The following is a 16,485-nucleotide window of genomic DNA, read 5'->3' on the forward strand; positions in this document are numbered from 1 at the left end:
AGTCTTTGAAAGCACAACCTCAGTGTTGACAGGCTAGTGAACACTGTTGACGAACTACTTAGACCACTTGGCCATGGAGGTCCCTCATTCTGTTTTGACAATTATTACATATGTCAAACAATGAACTTTCGGCCTCCATTGAAAAAAAATAAATTTGAAAAACTGAGCATCCCAGAAAAGATATTGTCAACAAAAAGTAAAACAGAGCTTTGTTAGATCCTTGTAAATGAAATCTGAACACAGGATCTGTTTAAAAAAACAGATTGGACCAGAGTCATCACTCTTGAATATTAATTAACACAATTTAAAAACTTGCAGGAATAAAAAAAAAAGAAGATAATTGTATTGTTTCTTAAGCTTTATAGTAAGATATTAATAATCTCCTTGACAATGCCACGGGAAGGTAGGTAAACAGTTATTTGTGACAGAACAATTCTAGTATACAGAATTGAAAAAAATCATTTATGTTACGTCTGATGCAAAACTTAACAAAAATATTTCTTTTTGCATTTCTTCAATTTAGAATAAAGTTACATTCTGGAAAATGCAGTTGAAAACTTCAGCATAAAATATGATGTCATTAGAACACTTCTTACATTGTCTTTTAAAATCCCAAAATTCTTGGTATAATATCTTGTAGTTATACTTGGGATGTCCTACAAAGTGACTAAGAAACAAAAACAAAAAAATGAAACTACCCAAGAACCCATCTAAGTACCTTGGTACAACAATTCATTTTCACCCAGTATCTCACAAACTTCATCACATAACAGAGTAGTTAAGAACATAAGGATGTTTTTTATTAAATGTCTGCAGTGGTGAGACATTCAATCACATCATGGTGATAATAGGCTATAAATGTTACAGGTAGATATATTCATGTAGATATATACTAATTAGTACCTACACTACTTAGTCGCTATTTGCAATTTAGTACAGCCTATTTTGATAAACTTTACTTCTTTCCCCTGTCAAACAATGCAATGCCTTTTGAGCTGATAATAGGACAAACAGCATGAGAAAAAGGGGGGGGGGGATTATCGAGAAAAAAAAAACATTAAGAATTTCAAACATATTGGTTACTAATTACACATGTTTCTGATAGAAAATTAACCATTTGAAAGATGAACTATAAATATAATGCATATATACTTGGATGGAGAGTTGTCTCATTGGCACTCATACCACATCTTCTTATTTCTATATAAATTACTTTTCCCATCTTTGGTCTGGCATTTTGTTAACAGTTGTCCTAATTCTAAGTAAAAATTATCAAATAATTTGTTTATCAATTTTGGACATTTAATCTATCAAAAATTTAAATCAACCTTTTGCTTAACAAAAACTCATGTAATGTTTGGAAAATTAAAATATCATTATTAAAAGTCAGAAGTTTGTAAAATATGCACATCATTTATTGTCAAATATTTAAATAATTATGTTTGAAAGAGGCAAAAGTCATAACATTAAATTTTATGTCATCAAGGATAAAGTATAGTATATCAATAACTACAATCTGTTGCAGGTATGAACAAATTTAAAATAAAAGATGAAAAATCTAAATCAGTATTACCTGTTGGACTTTGATCAAAATGAAAGTTCATTCACAGAATCAAAACTATTTCCATTTAAAAGCACAAACACATACTATCAAATTCGACACAATGTAATAAAACATAATCCATTATTTTCAATAATTTTTCGAAACATGGCATATCTGAAGAAAGTGTTGGATTAACAGGCTACAGGCATGTAATGATTAATGACTCTTCATTACATAAAATCAGAGTGTGAATGAAATCTTTGTCACGCAATTCCATCTTTACATGTGATAAACGCCAAGATCACACAGTATATATGATGGCTTATTGATCTGAACTACTCCCTCACAATATATAGTTTATCCAATCATACAATTTTTCCTGGCATTTTATGAAATTCCTGGGATATGCAGGATATACTGATGATGTCTGTCAATATAATCATAATTTTAAGCAATTGTAATCAAGGATGTAATTAATTAAACACAAGCTGTTCGACATTTTCAATGTTTTCCCCATCAAACCTTAAAAACATTTCAAGATCACTGATTTTGGGTGGGTGTTTGGGCAACATTCAATCAAATTAAGAGAGAGATGTTTTTAATTCCAAATCATGAAACAGATTTTTAAAAATTCTTCCTGATTTGAGCGGATAAACACAGCTAGACTGCATAAAAATCGACAATCAGCACGCAGACCAGTGAAATCTGTGAGCACTTCATATTTTCTATGATAACTATTGATTGGTTAGTTTAGTGCAATGTTTACGGAATGTTTACAGAATGTACAAGTACATGTTTATAAGCTTGTTTTTTTCCTTAGTGTAAACCTTCTCAATTCTTGTATAAATATTTATAATCAAGACATCACTGTCTTTCCTCTATTATTTCTGGATCTGATTCAGAAAAGGAAGGTTTAGCTTACAGTCTAAAAGATAACTGATTCTCCAAACGATCTTAATGACTTCAACTACTTATGAAGTGCTCCAGTACCTAAACCATCCACAATATCATGAGCATGGCACATTGACAGGGGAAAGGGAGGGGAGGAGGGGGCTACATAGTTTTGACAAACAATACTGAATAAGTCACCAGCTTTATATTGAGATGAAATCATTAAGCACAGAATAGCACTACATAGTAGATAATAAACAAATGTTTCAATTCTTCAAAAACAAAAATTCTGATCAAGATCAAATACAAAGTTACTCGATTGTATATTAAACTAGAGGATCCTAAGTGCCTGAATCGCTAACTCACTCCATCTAAAGATAAATATCGGCACAAGTAGTACCGTGAGGGAAAGTTTAAAAGAATTCTGATGAGAGTGTTAAAGAGTATGTATTATTTGTAAATAGCAAAAATAAGCTTTTCATTAGAACCAAAGTAATAACTTATATGGCAAGTACTTTCATTTCTGTATGGTTTGCATATAAGTACTTTCATATGTTCTTAAATAGATATAAAATCTAAATGTTATTTCCCATTGGGTTTCAAAATGAACTTTGACTTCCTGTTGGAGACCATTTAGAGGTTCAGATCAGCATCAAATATCACTTGAAATGAGCCTTCACAAGAGCATCTTTGACAAGCTTGGTTTTAGCTGATTCAGTAGCTCTAGAGGAGACTATCTTTGAAAATTGAAACAACTTTAACTCCTTTTGGCCCCTTGAAGCTATATTGGAATTTTCATCCCGACCTAAGTAACAACACAAAGTGATTATCTTCTAAGGAATATTTTTTCCCTTTTAGTTCTTTCTTGGAAAAGAAAAGCAAAATATATGTATATTTAATTTCCCATTGGGTTTAAATGTAAACTTTGACCTCTGTAGGTGGCCAGTTTAAATTACGAATAATCACCAAAATCACAAAACTTGTTCAGGACCTTCACAGAAAACTTCAAACATATCTATTATGTTAAATTTTAATTGCTTTAGCCATTCTTGAGAAGGTTTCCTAAGTTTAGTCAATCATATATTGAATTCATGATTGTTGATGAAGGAACATCTATGCCAAGTTTGATTTCATTCTGTTAAACGGTTCTCAAGAATAGGATTTAAACGTGAAAAGCTTTACAGACTGAAGCTGGATGCCAGCCAATTGAAGGGAAAAGCTCACATGGCCTGTGGCCAATAAATTGAGCAAAAAATGTCTGAATTGTTTGTCATTCTATTGTTTGACATCAATTGTAAAAGTATATTTTTATTAAGTAAATGTCAGTTCATTATGCAGTTACAAAAAATCATACTTTTGCCATCTGCTCATTGTAATTACAGCTAGAGAAAAATGTCATCTAATATCAAATTAGAGACCCGAAATACAGTGATAAATATCATATAGAAGAGCAAAGAACATGTATATACGTATTTTTATGAAATTAGAGCCATGATATGTTTTATGTCTCTTGCAAAACCTCTGACTTTTATTTTTGTGTTTCTAGGACAGATATTAAAAGATGTTCACCTCTGACTTTCATATTAATGTTTTATGGAAAGATATCCAAAGTTGTTCTTCTTAACTGGTTCAAGTTTTGTACTGAAATTAAAATTTTTAAGATAGTACAGACTACAAGCTATTTGATATCATCCAGTTGAAAATATATATGAGCTAAAAGTCACCAACTCTACAATAGACTATAGATTTAAGGAACAGCTGTTGCCTGGTTGTGAATACTGTTACCAATATATTTCTCATCATCCACAATGCATCTAAACAAAGATTCAAGTGGAAGTGGGAACAATTTTTTGGGGAAAGAGGGGGGGGGGGATTTGATGGGAGGTGGATTTTCTAAAATTGTGGGGAAAAGTGCAAATAGAGCATTGATAGAAGTAGGATGGATGGATGACTGTTTAAAGTCCTGTGGCAAATTAAATGCATTTTCAAGACGAAATAGCAGTTGAAAATTGGAAAATTTCATAAAAAAAAAAAAAGAATTCAGAAAAGTGAGTTAAAAAACTGTTAGGATCTGTCAACCCCTTCATACACTATTAAAATTACAAAGGTCAAAATGTAGTCAAGCTATTCCTTTAATATTTTATGAAATCATATCTATTCTAATCCTACAACTGGTTCTCAATATATAAATTGATTATCAATCAAATAACCAAATAGCTTTGTCACAAGTCAAAATGCACATAAAGTTCTCATAAACAAACTAAACATTGAATCATACTAGACAAATGGAAATTTCAGTATTAGTAACCATATAGTTATATATTCAAGAATATTGATATCCATATTTGTTTCAACAAATGTAATTCAAGATTAATATGATCAAAACATATATTTTTAGCATAATACGTTAATGCCAGACAAAAAATAATTGAGCTTTCCAATTATCAAATCATAGTTGATTTTTTCAAAAAAAGTTATTATTTTCAAAGCTAAAGACAATACAAGAAATATTTAAATAAAATCACTTATTTTATGATTTTTTCATTTTTTCTTTGTCTAAATGTGCATTTTTGCATATTAAAGTTGCTATCTATTTATATATTTAAAATAAGAGTCGAAAACACAAAAAAATATGCTAAAAATTGTCATAAAAGGGCAATAACTCCAATAAGGAGTCAAATGATGATTTCAGCCATGTTGACTTATTTGTAGATCTTGTCTTGCTTATCATTTTTGCTACTGAGGGTTCTATCTATCTATTATAATTTTCAATTGGCAAAAGCGAACAAGAGGCTCTCAAGAGCCTGAATCCCTCACCTGTATTTCAGAGGAGAAGATTTTTAAATGTAAGCAAACTTGATGAACAAATTATGTAAAATTGTCTTTAAAGGGCAATAACTCCTTAAGGGGTCAATTGACAATTATGGTCATTTAACTTTTTTTGTAGATCTTACTTTGCTGAACATTATTGCTGCTTACAGTTTATATATATCTATAATAATATTCAAAATAATAACAAAAAACTGCAAAATTTTGTTAAAACTACCAATTCGGTGGCAGCAACCCAACAATGGGTTGTTTAATTCGTCTGAAAATTTCAGAGCTGATAGATCTTGACCAATTGAACAATTTACCCCCATGTCAGATTTGCTCTAAAAGCTTTAGTTTTTGAGATATAAGCCAAAAACTGCATTTGAACCTTATGTTCTATTTTTAGCAATGGCGGCCATGTTTGTCTATGGATCAAAACTTCGGATACAATTTATAAACTAGATATCCTAAGGAACATTTAGTTAAAGTTTGAAGGTAATTGGCCCTGTAGTTTCAGAGGAGAAGATTTTTGAAATAGTTTACGACGACAGACGACGACGACGACGACGGACGGCAAGTGCTGGCAAAAGCTCACATGTGGCCCTTCGGGCCCCGGTGAGCTAAAAATATAGGTAAAATTTGTCATTAAAGGGAACAACTTCAACAAGGGGTCGACTGATGTAAATTTATCTGTAGATCTTGTCTTGCTGATCAATTCTGCTATTTAAGACTTCTGTCTTGCTGATCAATTTTGCTATTTAAGACTTCTGTCTTGCTGATCAATTCTGCTATTTAAGACTTCTGTCTTGCTTATCAATTCTGCTATTTAAGACTTCTGTCTTGCTGATCAATTCTGCTATTTAAGACTTCTGTCTTGCTGATCAATTCTGCTATTTAAGACTTCTGTCTTGCTGATCAATTCTGCTATTTAAGACTTCTGTCTTGCTGATCAATTTTGCTATTTAAGACTTCTGTCTTTCTATTATAGTTTCAAGATAATAGGCAAAAATAAAAAAAAATTTGTAAGGGTTCCGCGGAACCCAGTGTCTCGCCTACTTTTTCTGTTAATCGCAGGCTCAACAAAAATGAGGAAGTAAATCAATAAAAATATTCCTCTTGATACTATCTTTTGATTGTAAGAAGCTTCTGTCCAAGTTTGGTAAAAATCCAGGATAGTTTATGAATCTAATAAATGTTTAAAAACTTTAACTGCAGACTGAATGTAATGTTAACTGGAAGAAAACATAACTTCCTTCTAGATACTAGCATTTGATCATAAACAAGCTTCTGTCTAAGTTTGGTACAAATCCAAAATAGTATAAGAAATTTATTAAAATTTTAAAAATTTTAACCACAGAGTGAATGTGTTGTTTCCTGGCAGAAAATCTAAGTCCATTTAAAAGTAAAATAAGGAAAAAATGGATTTTTTTTTTTACAAAATTTACTTCTGGATACTATCTTATGATCATAGACAAGCTTCTGTCCAAGTTTGGTAGAAACCCAGGATAGTTTAAGAAAGTTATTAAAATTTTAAAAACTTTAACCACAGAGTGAATGTAATATTTCCTGGCAGAAAAACTAAGTCCATTTATAAGTAAAATACGGAAAAAATGGAATTTTATTTTTACAAAATTTACTTCTGGATACTATCTTATGATCATAAACAAGCTTCTGTCCAAGTTTGGTAGAAATCCAGGATAGTTTAAGAAAGTTATTAAAATTTCAAAAACTTTTACCACAGAGTGAATATTTGTGGACGCCGCCGACGCCGACGCCGACGCTGACAGAATGTAGGATCGCTATGTCTCGCTTTTTCGACTAAAGTCGAAGGCTCGACAAAAATGGTAAAACTTGTTATTTAAGAGCAATTACTCTTAAAGAAGTCATCTGGCAGTTTTGATGTGAATAGACAGTAGGTAGATCTCAACATTCCCAACATTTTAGCCACTTCAGATTTTCTCTATCAATAGTGGTTTTCAAGATAATAGACAAAACTAGCATTTTACCCGTATGTTCTATTTCAAGCCATGTCCTTCATGTTGGTTGGCAGGCGTGGCCATAAGACATATATTTTAAACTAGATATCCCAATGATGATTCTGTCCAAGTTTGGTATGTATGGCTCAGTAGTTTTTGAGGAGAAGACTTTGTGAAAGTTAACGGACGATGACTGCTATGACAACTATGAAAAATATGCCATAATACATGTACATAACTATACCAACCAAAACAGATGTTTTGCTTACCTAACTTTTAATTGTCTAAATGGAGGCAAATAGTTGTTCAGTGGAAACCTCAAATTACATTTTTCAGACACCATCAATGGACATAACTCAGGAAAAACAATATGTTAATTACAATGTTATTGTAGTCAAATATTTTTCTGCCTTTTTCTTTATTCTAAACGTTAATAAAACCTTATGATATCAAAACAAAGCAATTTTAACGATCTTTTTTTAAATTCATTAAGTTTGCTACACGGCTGAAAACACATATTATATTCATAATTACTCTAAATATCAGCACAACAATGTTAAATCTGCAAATTTGCGGAAGCAAATTTTTGTTCTTCCCTCGCTAAGATTCGAACTCATGCTGTTGAGATTGGAGACAACACCGCCTGCACTGTGTCCAGCGCTATATATATATATATATATATTCTTGCTTCAAGATCCCACCTTCACTGGTGATCCAATGGATGGATCTGTCGTAGAGTTGTCACTTGATAAGACTTACTTATATATATCCATTTTGTTACATCTTGTGATATGTTTATTTGGCAATCGCCATGGCAGTCAGCAGGGTTTAAGAACATCAGTTGTTCGACCTGTTAGTCAATGCATTTTGTTAAAATATACTTTTTCACTTTTTGGTCTTTTAGAAAATGTTGTTTGTGCTGTATTTAGACCCCTCTACCAAGAAATTTGTTTTGTATGCACACTTATAAAAATTGCGGTTTTTATCCAATGATGAGTTATGCCTTTTTCAACAGATTTTTATAGTTTGTTCTTATGTTGTAATGTTACACCACTGTTCAAGGTTAGGGGGAGGGTTGGAAGCTCGCTAACATGTTTAACTCTGCCACATTCTGTATGAGCCTGTCCCAAGTCAGGAGCCTGTAATTCAGTGGTTGTCGTTTGTTTCTGTGTATCATAATTGTTTTTCGTTCATTATTTTGTACATAAATTAGGATGTTAGTTTTCTTGTTTGGATTGTTTTACATTTGTCATTTCAGGGCCTTTTATAGCTGACTATGTGGTATGGGTTTTGCTCATTGTTGAAGGCTGTACGGTGACCTATAGTTGTTAATTTCTGTGTAATTGGGCTCTTGTGGAGAGTTGTTGCATTGCATTGGCAATCATACCACATCTTCTTATTTTTATATTCTATAGATATGTGAAAGGACTAATGTCTTGTGAAAAGCTGGAGGATGGCATAAAATAAATTTTCAAGATTTATTTTTGGAAAAATAAAATCTTATATCTCCTCTGGTGTAAGTATTATATCATAACCATATGCTATATGTTGCAACAATTTTATACTAGATATGCCCTCTTTCTTTGCTAAAAAAGTCTGGAGATGCTAACTGACCTGGTTCTATCCCAACCCAAGTAATCAATAAATTGCCTGTTTTAATACAGATTCTTATACCATTTAATGTGTTGATCCAGTATGACATTTTCATCATGACAGTATAAAAGATTTCTACATCCTCAGACAAAATTTGTAAACAAGTGGAATACATATACATAACCAACAATAAAAGAAGGATTCCAGATTACAGAAAACTTCACTGGAATGATTGTTACTACAAGACAGATTATATTACAATTTAAACCTTATATCATCATTCTGTAAAATCTGCATGTTTTTAATATGGTGACTCATATTTGTATAAAATGCACAAATAAAGATATTTTACTATTATACAACGCCAGATCAATTCAGCTGACAATCAATTATTTCACTTTTTCTTTCCTTTGACAGAAAAGCAAACTTTGTAGAAGACATATCTGATTCAGTACTTGACGTTTCTGTCAATCACAGAATTTTATAGTGTAGTTTAACTGAAGTGTAATAATGATAAATCTAACCATATTCAAATAAAAAGTCCACAGATAAATGAAATCAAGATCCAACTTCCCATTTGTAAAACTTTGTCCCCTCCCTTTGAAACAGATGATTGAATTAGAATGTACATTGCCGATATTGCTTGCCACCATCACTAGTTAAGTAAATCAGAATTTCTGTCAACTGAAAATTAAAAGTCATAACAGCATGCTACTATATATGTTTGTCCTTTGGTCTCTGGTAAATTGTTGTTTGGTTGGCAATCATAGCACATCTCGTTATTTTTATATTACTGAGTCGTAAACATTGGTTTACTAGATCTTTGTATGAAGTTGTTATAGTATAGGCTGTAAACACCTATTATACAAGTTTTACATTTGACATTTAGGTCTTTATAGCTTGCTATGCAGAATGGGTTTTGCTCATTGCTGAAGGCCTTACGATGACCTAAAGTTGTAAACTTCTACGTCATTTGGTCTACGATGGAGAATGGTCTCATAGACAATCATAACACATCTTCTTATTTTTATAAACATCCAATAGTTAAATTCAGATTTAGAAGAGACTTGATTTAATTGTTTTCTGTCATTTCTTGTTTTGTTTATTAAAATGGAGAAATGAAATGGGGAATGTGTCAAAGAGACAACAACCCGACCAAAGAGCAGAAAACAGCTGAAGGCCACCAATGGGTCTTCAACACAGAGAGAAAATGAGAAAATCCCACACCCGGACACGGGCTTCAGCTGGCCCCTAAAAAAAATGTGTACTAGTTCAGTGAAAATGGACGTCACACTAAACTCCAAAACATATAAATGAACTAAAATTAAAAAATATATTGAATTCTTGATCTAAAATTTATCAATTTTACCAGACCACTAGGAAAAAGAAATACATGTTTTCATATCCCCAAATCATCTATTTGTTAATTTCACTTATAATGAGTTTTTTTTCTTCTTCCCTCTGTTTTCAATCTTTAAACATTAATTCACAGCTCTGATCATCTTAAAAAGAATACTGATTAATTCACAGTTTTGACATCTAAAGTAAACTTGATTGTTAATAATATCAGAGGAAACTTAAAAGATAAGTTGACATCTCTGGCGAATAAAATCTAGACTTATAAATTAGTAAAAATTACTGTTTTTACTTATATTGCACACGATGCACAGGATTCAATCTTCTTACAAAAAGAAACAAGATCCTATTAAAGACAGAATTTCTCAAATCTCTAAAGCATGCAACTGGTTTTTGAAAGTAATTAAACATAAAGGTTTATGATTTAAAGCCCACTGAAGAACCATCAAAATGAAATAAAAGTTTATATTGTCTTATCATGTCAGAAAGCATTATCTTGTTTTCTTGCTTGTGAACATAAGCATAGAGATTAACAGTCAAATTTTCAAATAAAACTCATCAACACTGAAACAACACATTTTTCTAGAATCCCAGATAAAAGCTATGGAAATTAACTTTTTTTTAAATTGTCATTATTCATTGTATCATATGCTATAACCAATGTCTGTCGCTGAACCAATTCATTGTTTAATATGCTATAACCACTGTCAGTCACTGAACCCACCCTCTTACTTATAAACTATAACCCCTGTCAGACTACAGCTATTCTATGTCTGAGTGACAATATTTAAATGACATAGACAATATGAAGACTTACTGTGTGTGTATCCATATTCATCTTCTGTTTCGTTGTCCTCCTCCTCCACCTCCTCTTCATCATCATCATCCACTTGGTTCTGTGTAATCTCAGGTTTATTCACAATTTGTTTTTCTGGTAAATCTGGCTTGTTTAAAATTGGTTTCTGTGGTATGTCGGGTTTACTCAAAGCCTTAAAAATGTCAGAATTCTGTTCATTTGGCTACCCTTGTTATGGTCTAGTATGTTTTATTTATATGGTCTACAATTTTTGTTATTTCTATGGTCTATAATTTTTAAAAAATTTTATGGTCTACAATTTTTGTTATCTTTGAATGAAAACAATTACTGAATAATGAACAAACAGTATCTCAAATGTAACAAATATATGCTATATATATGTTATTTCACCACAAATAATAGACAACCCAAAGTACTAGCATGAGCAGAATTCTTTGATTGATGACAGTGCTGTTACACTGTATTTTTCAATATTTGGAGCTACTACCAAGGAGCCTTTAACTTTATGCTTAGCCAAAAATTAGGAAGGGGACAAAACTTTCAGCATAATGTTTTAGGTTAAAATCTATCTCCACATAATCATTTTAAAGTATACATATCACAAGAAAGTTGAATGATGCAAGACAGTTTGTGAAAAAACCTACTTCAAAATTAACGTAAAACATAAGATAAGTCTATCATTAGTACCAAGGATCTCTATTTAAAAAAAAATATTTAATCAATAAAGGCACTGATACCATATAATGACCATGAGTTTTACATCAGCACATAAAACAAATAAAAATATTCTGTCCAAGTGCTGGATTTTCTCACTGCTCTATGGTCGGGTTGTTGCCTCTTTGACACATTCCCTGTTTCAAGGATTTGTATAGTAAGTCTTACTATACAAATCCTTGCCTGTTTCTATTCTCTATTCTATTTTTTAAAATGTGAATACTATGAAAAACCTTGGAAAAAACCATATTTTTCATTATCATTTTCAATATAATAAATTGCTTTGCCGAGCACAGCTGGATACGACCGCAGAGGTCCAACCCTGAACAGTTGGGGCAAAAATGGACACAATATCTTGCGCTTGATACAGGTTTGAATTTGGATTGTAATTAAATATTTGACACATAATAGGTTTCTGACACAGAATAACTGTAGTCAAAGAACTTAGAATTGGTTATATGATTTGAATTTATATTCAATATTTTGCTTTTGTGCAATACACTATGCTGTTGCGAATTGATCATTCCCCCCCCCCCCCCCCCCAACCAATTTCATAGATTTCTATTTACATTTACTAAAGTTATTGTCCGGAAACCAAATGTCTTCGGATGATGCTGACGAAGACGACAACATGATTCCAATATACGACTGCAAAATTTTTTGCGGTCGTATAAAAATGAGGGAGGGATGTAATTCAAAATGGTAAAATACCTGAATCAAGGGTGTATTTGTTGCTGCCTGTAACTCATCATATGACTGTACAGGTTTGATTTCGGTCTCCAAATCTCTAGGCTGAAAACCGAAATAATAACTATTTCAACAATATTTTATGCATAACATTATACTTACAATGATGAGTAATCAATAAATACAAACTATTACTGGTATAAATTTAATGTACCGGTAGGATACACAATAATTTGATGCAATGCAATTTTGAGGCTAATACAAATGCAGAATTCATGTCTTGTATACCATTACACTGAAATATCGAAGCTTATAGCATCTGATCTGGTACATTTTGAGAACAAATTGTTTCACAGTTTTTGAGATTATTTTTCAAATCATCTTCATCAGGGAACAGTCTAAAATGAACTCTTTGGTCAGCTTGTTGTCTCTTTTGACACATTCCTAGATTCCATTTTCTATTCTATTCCCCCTATCTTTTCCACAACAGCAGCCAGATTACAGAAAGACATTGACAGCAATCAGTCAGTTTTTCCCCAGTGGAATCAGGAAAAGGAGGGGGGGTGTCTGTTGTACAGTCCATTTTTGTTTTATGATTCCTCTTATCCTTTTTTTAAGTATTATCAAATGCAGAAAAAAGGAAAATAGACTGGGTCTTATCAATAAAATAATACTTTTAATGAAATATTAATTAAAAATTCTTTACATGTTAAAAACAAAATATGGAGATCGGAAACATGTTTGGTGTCCATTATGTGCGAGTGATGAGGTTGAACAAATTTTATATTATTTAGCCAACTATTATCTTAACAACTGTTCAGTATCTATTACTGATGGGTTTTTTTTGTAAAACTATTTGCATGATCAGTCTTGGGAATTGTTTGATGTAGTTTTACATTTTAACAATCTTTGATCATATTTTACAAATAACCAAATCTCAAGAGAGATATCAAAATGCAGAATATGTAACACAATGTAGAAAAATTCTCAATAGATAATTTATGCTAGCTATGCACACAACTAAGAATATTTACTTAGCATATGTACTTTAACGCAACAGATTGGACTGTGTTTGTTAGCATTAAATCACTCCTTTTGTTATCTTGGAACAATAATGTTTAAAAGGAATCAAAATTTTAATTAAAATGTTACATGATGAAATTGTCCTGTAATTGAAGTTAAATCAACAAAATATTTGTTCAAAATTTGAACCAACCCATTACTCTTTAAAAAGTAGATGTTTATATAAAAACAAACAATCAAAAGGTGGAGGCAAGTTTTATTTAAAATAAGTAGATGTAGTATGATTGCCAATGAGACAACTTTTCACCGGAGATCAAAGACCTAAAAGTTAGCATATAAAGTCATTGTGCCGCCTTCGACAATGAGCAAATTTAATACTGCATAGCAATCCATAAAAGGCCAGTTGGTATAAAAATAAGGATCTTGTTGGTAGTTTATTAAAATGTGTAAATTCTTTGGATTCATTTTTGTTGTTGGATTGAGGATAATTTGTATTTTCATGGATATTTGATCAAAGTCTGCATACAAACCTATAGAAAATTGAACATTTAAATTGATGGTTCCCCTGTACCCATGAAATCCACCAAAAATTGGCATCCCATGAATAATAATGAATCCAAATTAACTCTTCATTATATCAGATTGAAACTTATTGAAAAGTATTTTTTTACCCTTGAAAGAAGACTTAATTCTACTACTCAGAATAAAACTTACACAGGCTGCATCACACAAACTCTGTACCACAAACTTGACTGGAGAACCAGAGTTCCTAATGGCATCTACTGCTTGGTCATGTGATGCATTCCGTAAATCTATACCATCAACCTATCAAAAATTATAGAAAAAAGGTTTTTAACTTATTCTGCAAAAGGCTATCAAAAGAATATTTCTCTAACTAAAATATACACCTACAACCATATAAAAAACAATTCCCCCCAAAAAAACCTTTTATCAATGTATAACTTCCTATAATATGAGCATATATTAAAGCAAGAATGCACATACTGAAATATCTTGCCTGCTTAACTGATATGATTGAATTTTTGTTGAAAGTCTTTATTTTCAAGGTTTAAAATAACCCATAATATTATCAATGAACCATGAAAATGAGATCAATGTCAGGTGACCCCTGTCTGACAGACATGTATACATTGCAATGGTTCTATATATCATATATAGATATATATTTGTTCTTTTACTGAAAAAAAAAAACCATGTGACACTGGACCATGGAAATGAGGTTAGGACAACAAGACAGATTATGCAGCTCTTTCTACATTCTGAAATACACTAAGCTGTACATAATTACACACCTTCAAGTGATGTAGACACTGCCTCTGCCAGATAGACATCATAGGCATCCTTATGTCTTACATTCTGTGTGACATTTGTTGCAGACGAGAAAAAATGAAAAGCGCCCCCCAAAAATAAGGTATAGACAGAAGTAACAGTGGATTTTTTGCAACTTATCTTTTTTTTTTAAATTACCTCTAATATACGATCTCCTGTTTTCAGAGTTCCATTTTTTCCAGCAGGACTATCCTCTAACACTTGCTTTATAAATATACCTGAGATGGCCTTGTCTTGTACATGGAACATATCTACTCTACCACCTGCAAAATGTAATTAAATCCCTTTGATAAATATGTGGGGCATAGGTCATTGAGACAGCAACCCAAGGAAAACAAAGTTTACTGATAATAAGGTTTACTCCCTTTTACTATGAGAAAGTATTAAATTTTCTTTTAAATTGGCTAATATTTCTTTTATTGAGGGCAAAATTTTCACTCACTTTAATCTAAATGAAAGCAAAAACTAAAACTCTAGTCCAGGTTTTGTTACTTCCATTAAATGTAATCACATCCTCAGGCTTGACTCTTGTTGTATGTACAGACTTTACTTCAGAAAACTTCCAGAATGAATGCTTACTAAGAGATAGTTTTATTTATTCTAATTTCTGAAACCACTACAATTAATCATTAACTGTCTTAATAACATTAATGGTACTCATTTTACTGCATGAGATGCGCATTTCAACAAATTAATGTCTCTTCAGTGATGCTCCAGCCCAAAATATTTGAAAATCCAAAACCAATTACAAACATTGAACAGCTAATAAAACCAAAAAGTACCAAAAGTACAGTAAAACCTAGACATTGACACTATACATTGCTTTGATGATGGTATCTCTGTGTGTGAAGTTGCCAGAATGTAAAATTTGACTATGATGTAAGCAACCTAGGTTAGTACATTTCATCAGCATAAATGTATGTCTGATACAAGATTTCTTATGTCATCCAGTCATATTAATTGACATTACATAGATTATCCCTCAAGATTGCTACCTATGAAAGAATAACTTATATTCTAATAAAATATTACCTCAGAAATTCAGAAACAATTTGTTTTCTTTATTAAAGTAAAAACTTTAACTCACCAACTATACTAATTCCAAGACTTTTGTCTGGCTGACGATATAGCTCAACTGTTCTGGGCGGTCCCCATGTCTGTTGTCCTATTCTAGTTACTTCAGCAGTCTTAAATTTCTCAGCAGCTTCAATTTTAACAGGACTGTTAATTTCATTCTTAGGATTAGCCAGTGGTGATAAATTGGCACTGTAATGCACAGAAATTTATATTTTGAAATACTTTTGGTCTAAATCTTAAATTAATAATAATTCACAACAGTTTAAAATATCTCTGCAGTGATAAAATTCACTACAGTCAAACCTGCTATAAAAGATTCCTCTATTACGCTAAAATTCTGTCTTGTCAGGTAATTCTCTTCTTGTCCTAATGTAGTAAATGTAGTACCTATGCATTCTAATAACATAAGCAACACGACGGGTGCCACATGTGGAGCAGGATCTGCTTACCCTTCCGGAGCACCTGAGATCACCCCCAGTTTTTGGTGGGGTTCGTGTTGCTTAGTCTTTAGTTTTCTATGTTGTGTCATCTGTAATATTATTTGTCTGTTTGTCTTTTTATTTTAGGCCATGGCGTTGTCAGTTTGTTTTGGATCTATGAGTTTGAATGTCCCTCTGGTATCTTTCGTCCCTCTTTTCTAAACCTAT

At 31.8% G+C, this 16,485-nt stretch overlaps 1 protein-coding gene across 8 annotated transcripts in view; it reads right to left on the reverse strand.

The window, feature by feature from the left end:
* Nucleotides 1-16,485, reverse strand: part of LOC127707937 (multiple PDZ domain protein-like) — a 189,105-nt gene that overhangs the window by 51,864 nt on the left and 120,756 nt on the right. For all 8 annotated transcript variants that reach the window (XM_052212723.1, XM_052212752.1, XM_052212715.1 and 5 more), the window contains 5 exons: nt 15,849-16,027; nt 14,900-15,024; nt 14,126-14,236; nt 12,413-12,493; nt 10,988-11,159 (listed from right to left, as the gene is read on the reverse strand). In XM_052212723.1, the coding sequence (XP_052068683.1) occupies nt 10,988-11,159; nt 12,413-12,493; nt 14,126-14,236; nt 14,900-15,024; nt 15,849-16,027 (668 nt within the window). The remainder of the gene's footprint in view (nt 1-10,987; nt 11,160-12,412; nt 12,494-14,125; nt 14,237-14,899; nt 15,025-15,848; nt 16,028-16,485) is intronic.

This window comes from Mytilus californianus, unplaced genomic scaffold (genome assembly GCF_021869535.1).
Source record: "Mytilus californianus isolate M0D057914Y unplaced genomic scaffold, xbMytCali1.0.p SCAF_1, whole genome shotgun sequence".
Classification (NCBI taxonomy): domain Eukaryota; kingdom Metazoa; phylum Mollusca; class Bivalvia; order Mytilida; family Mytilidae; genus Mytilus; species Mytilus californianus.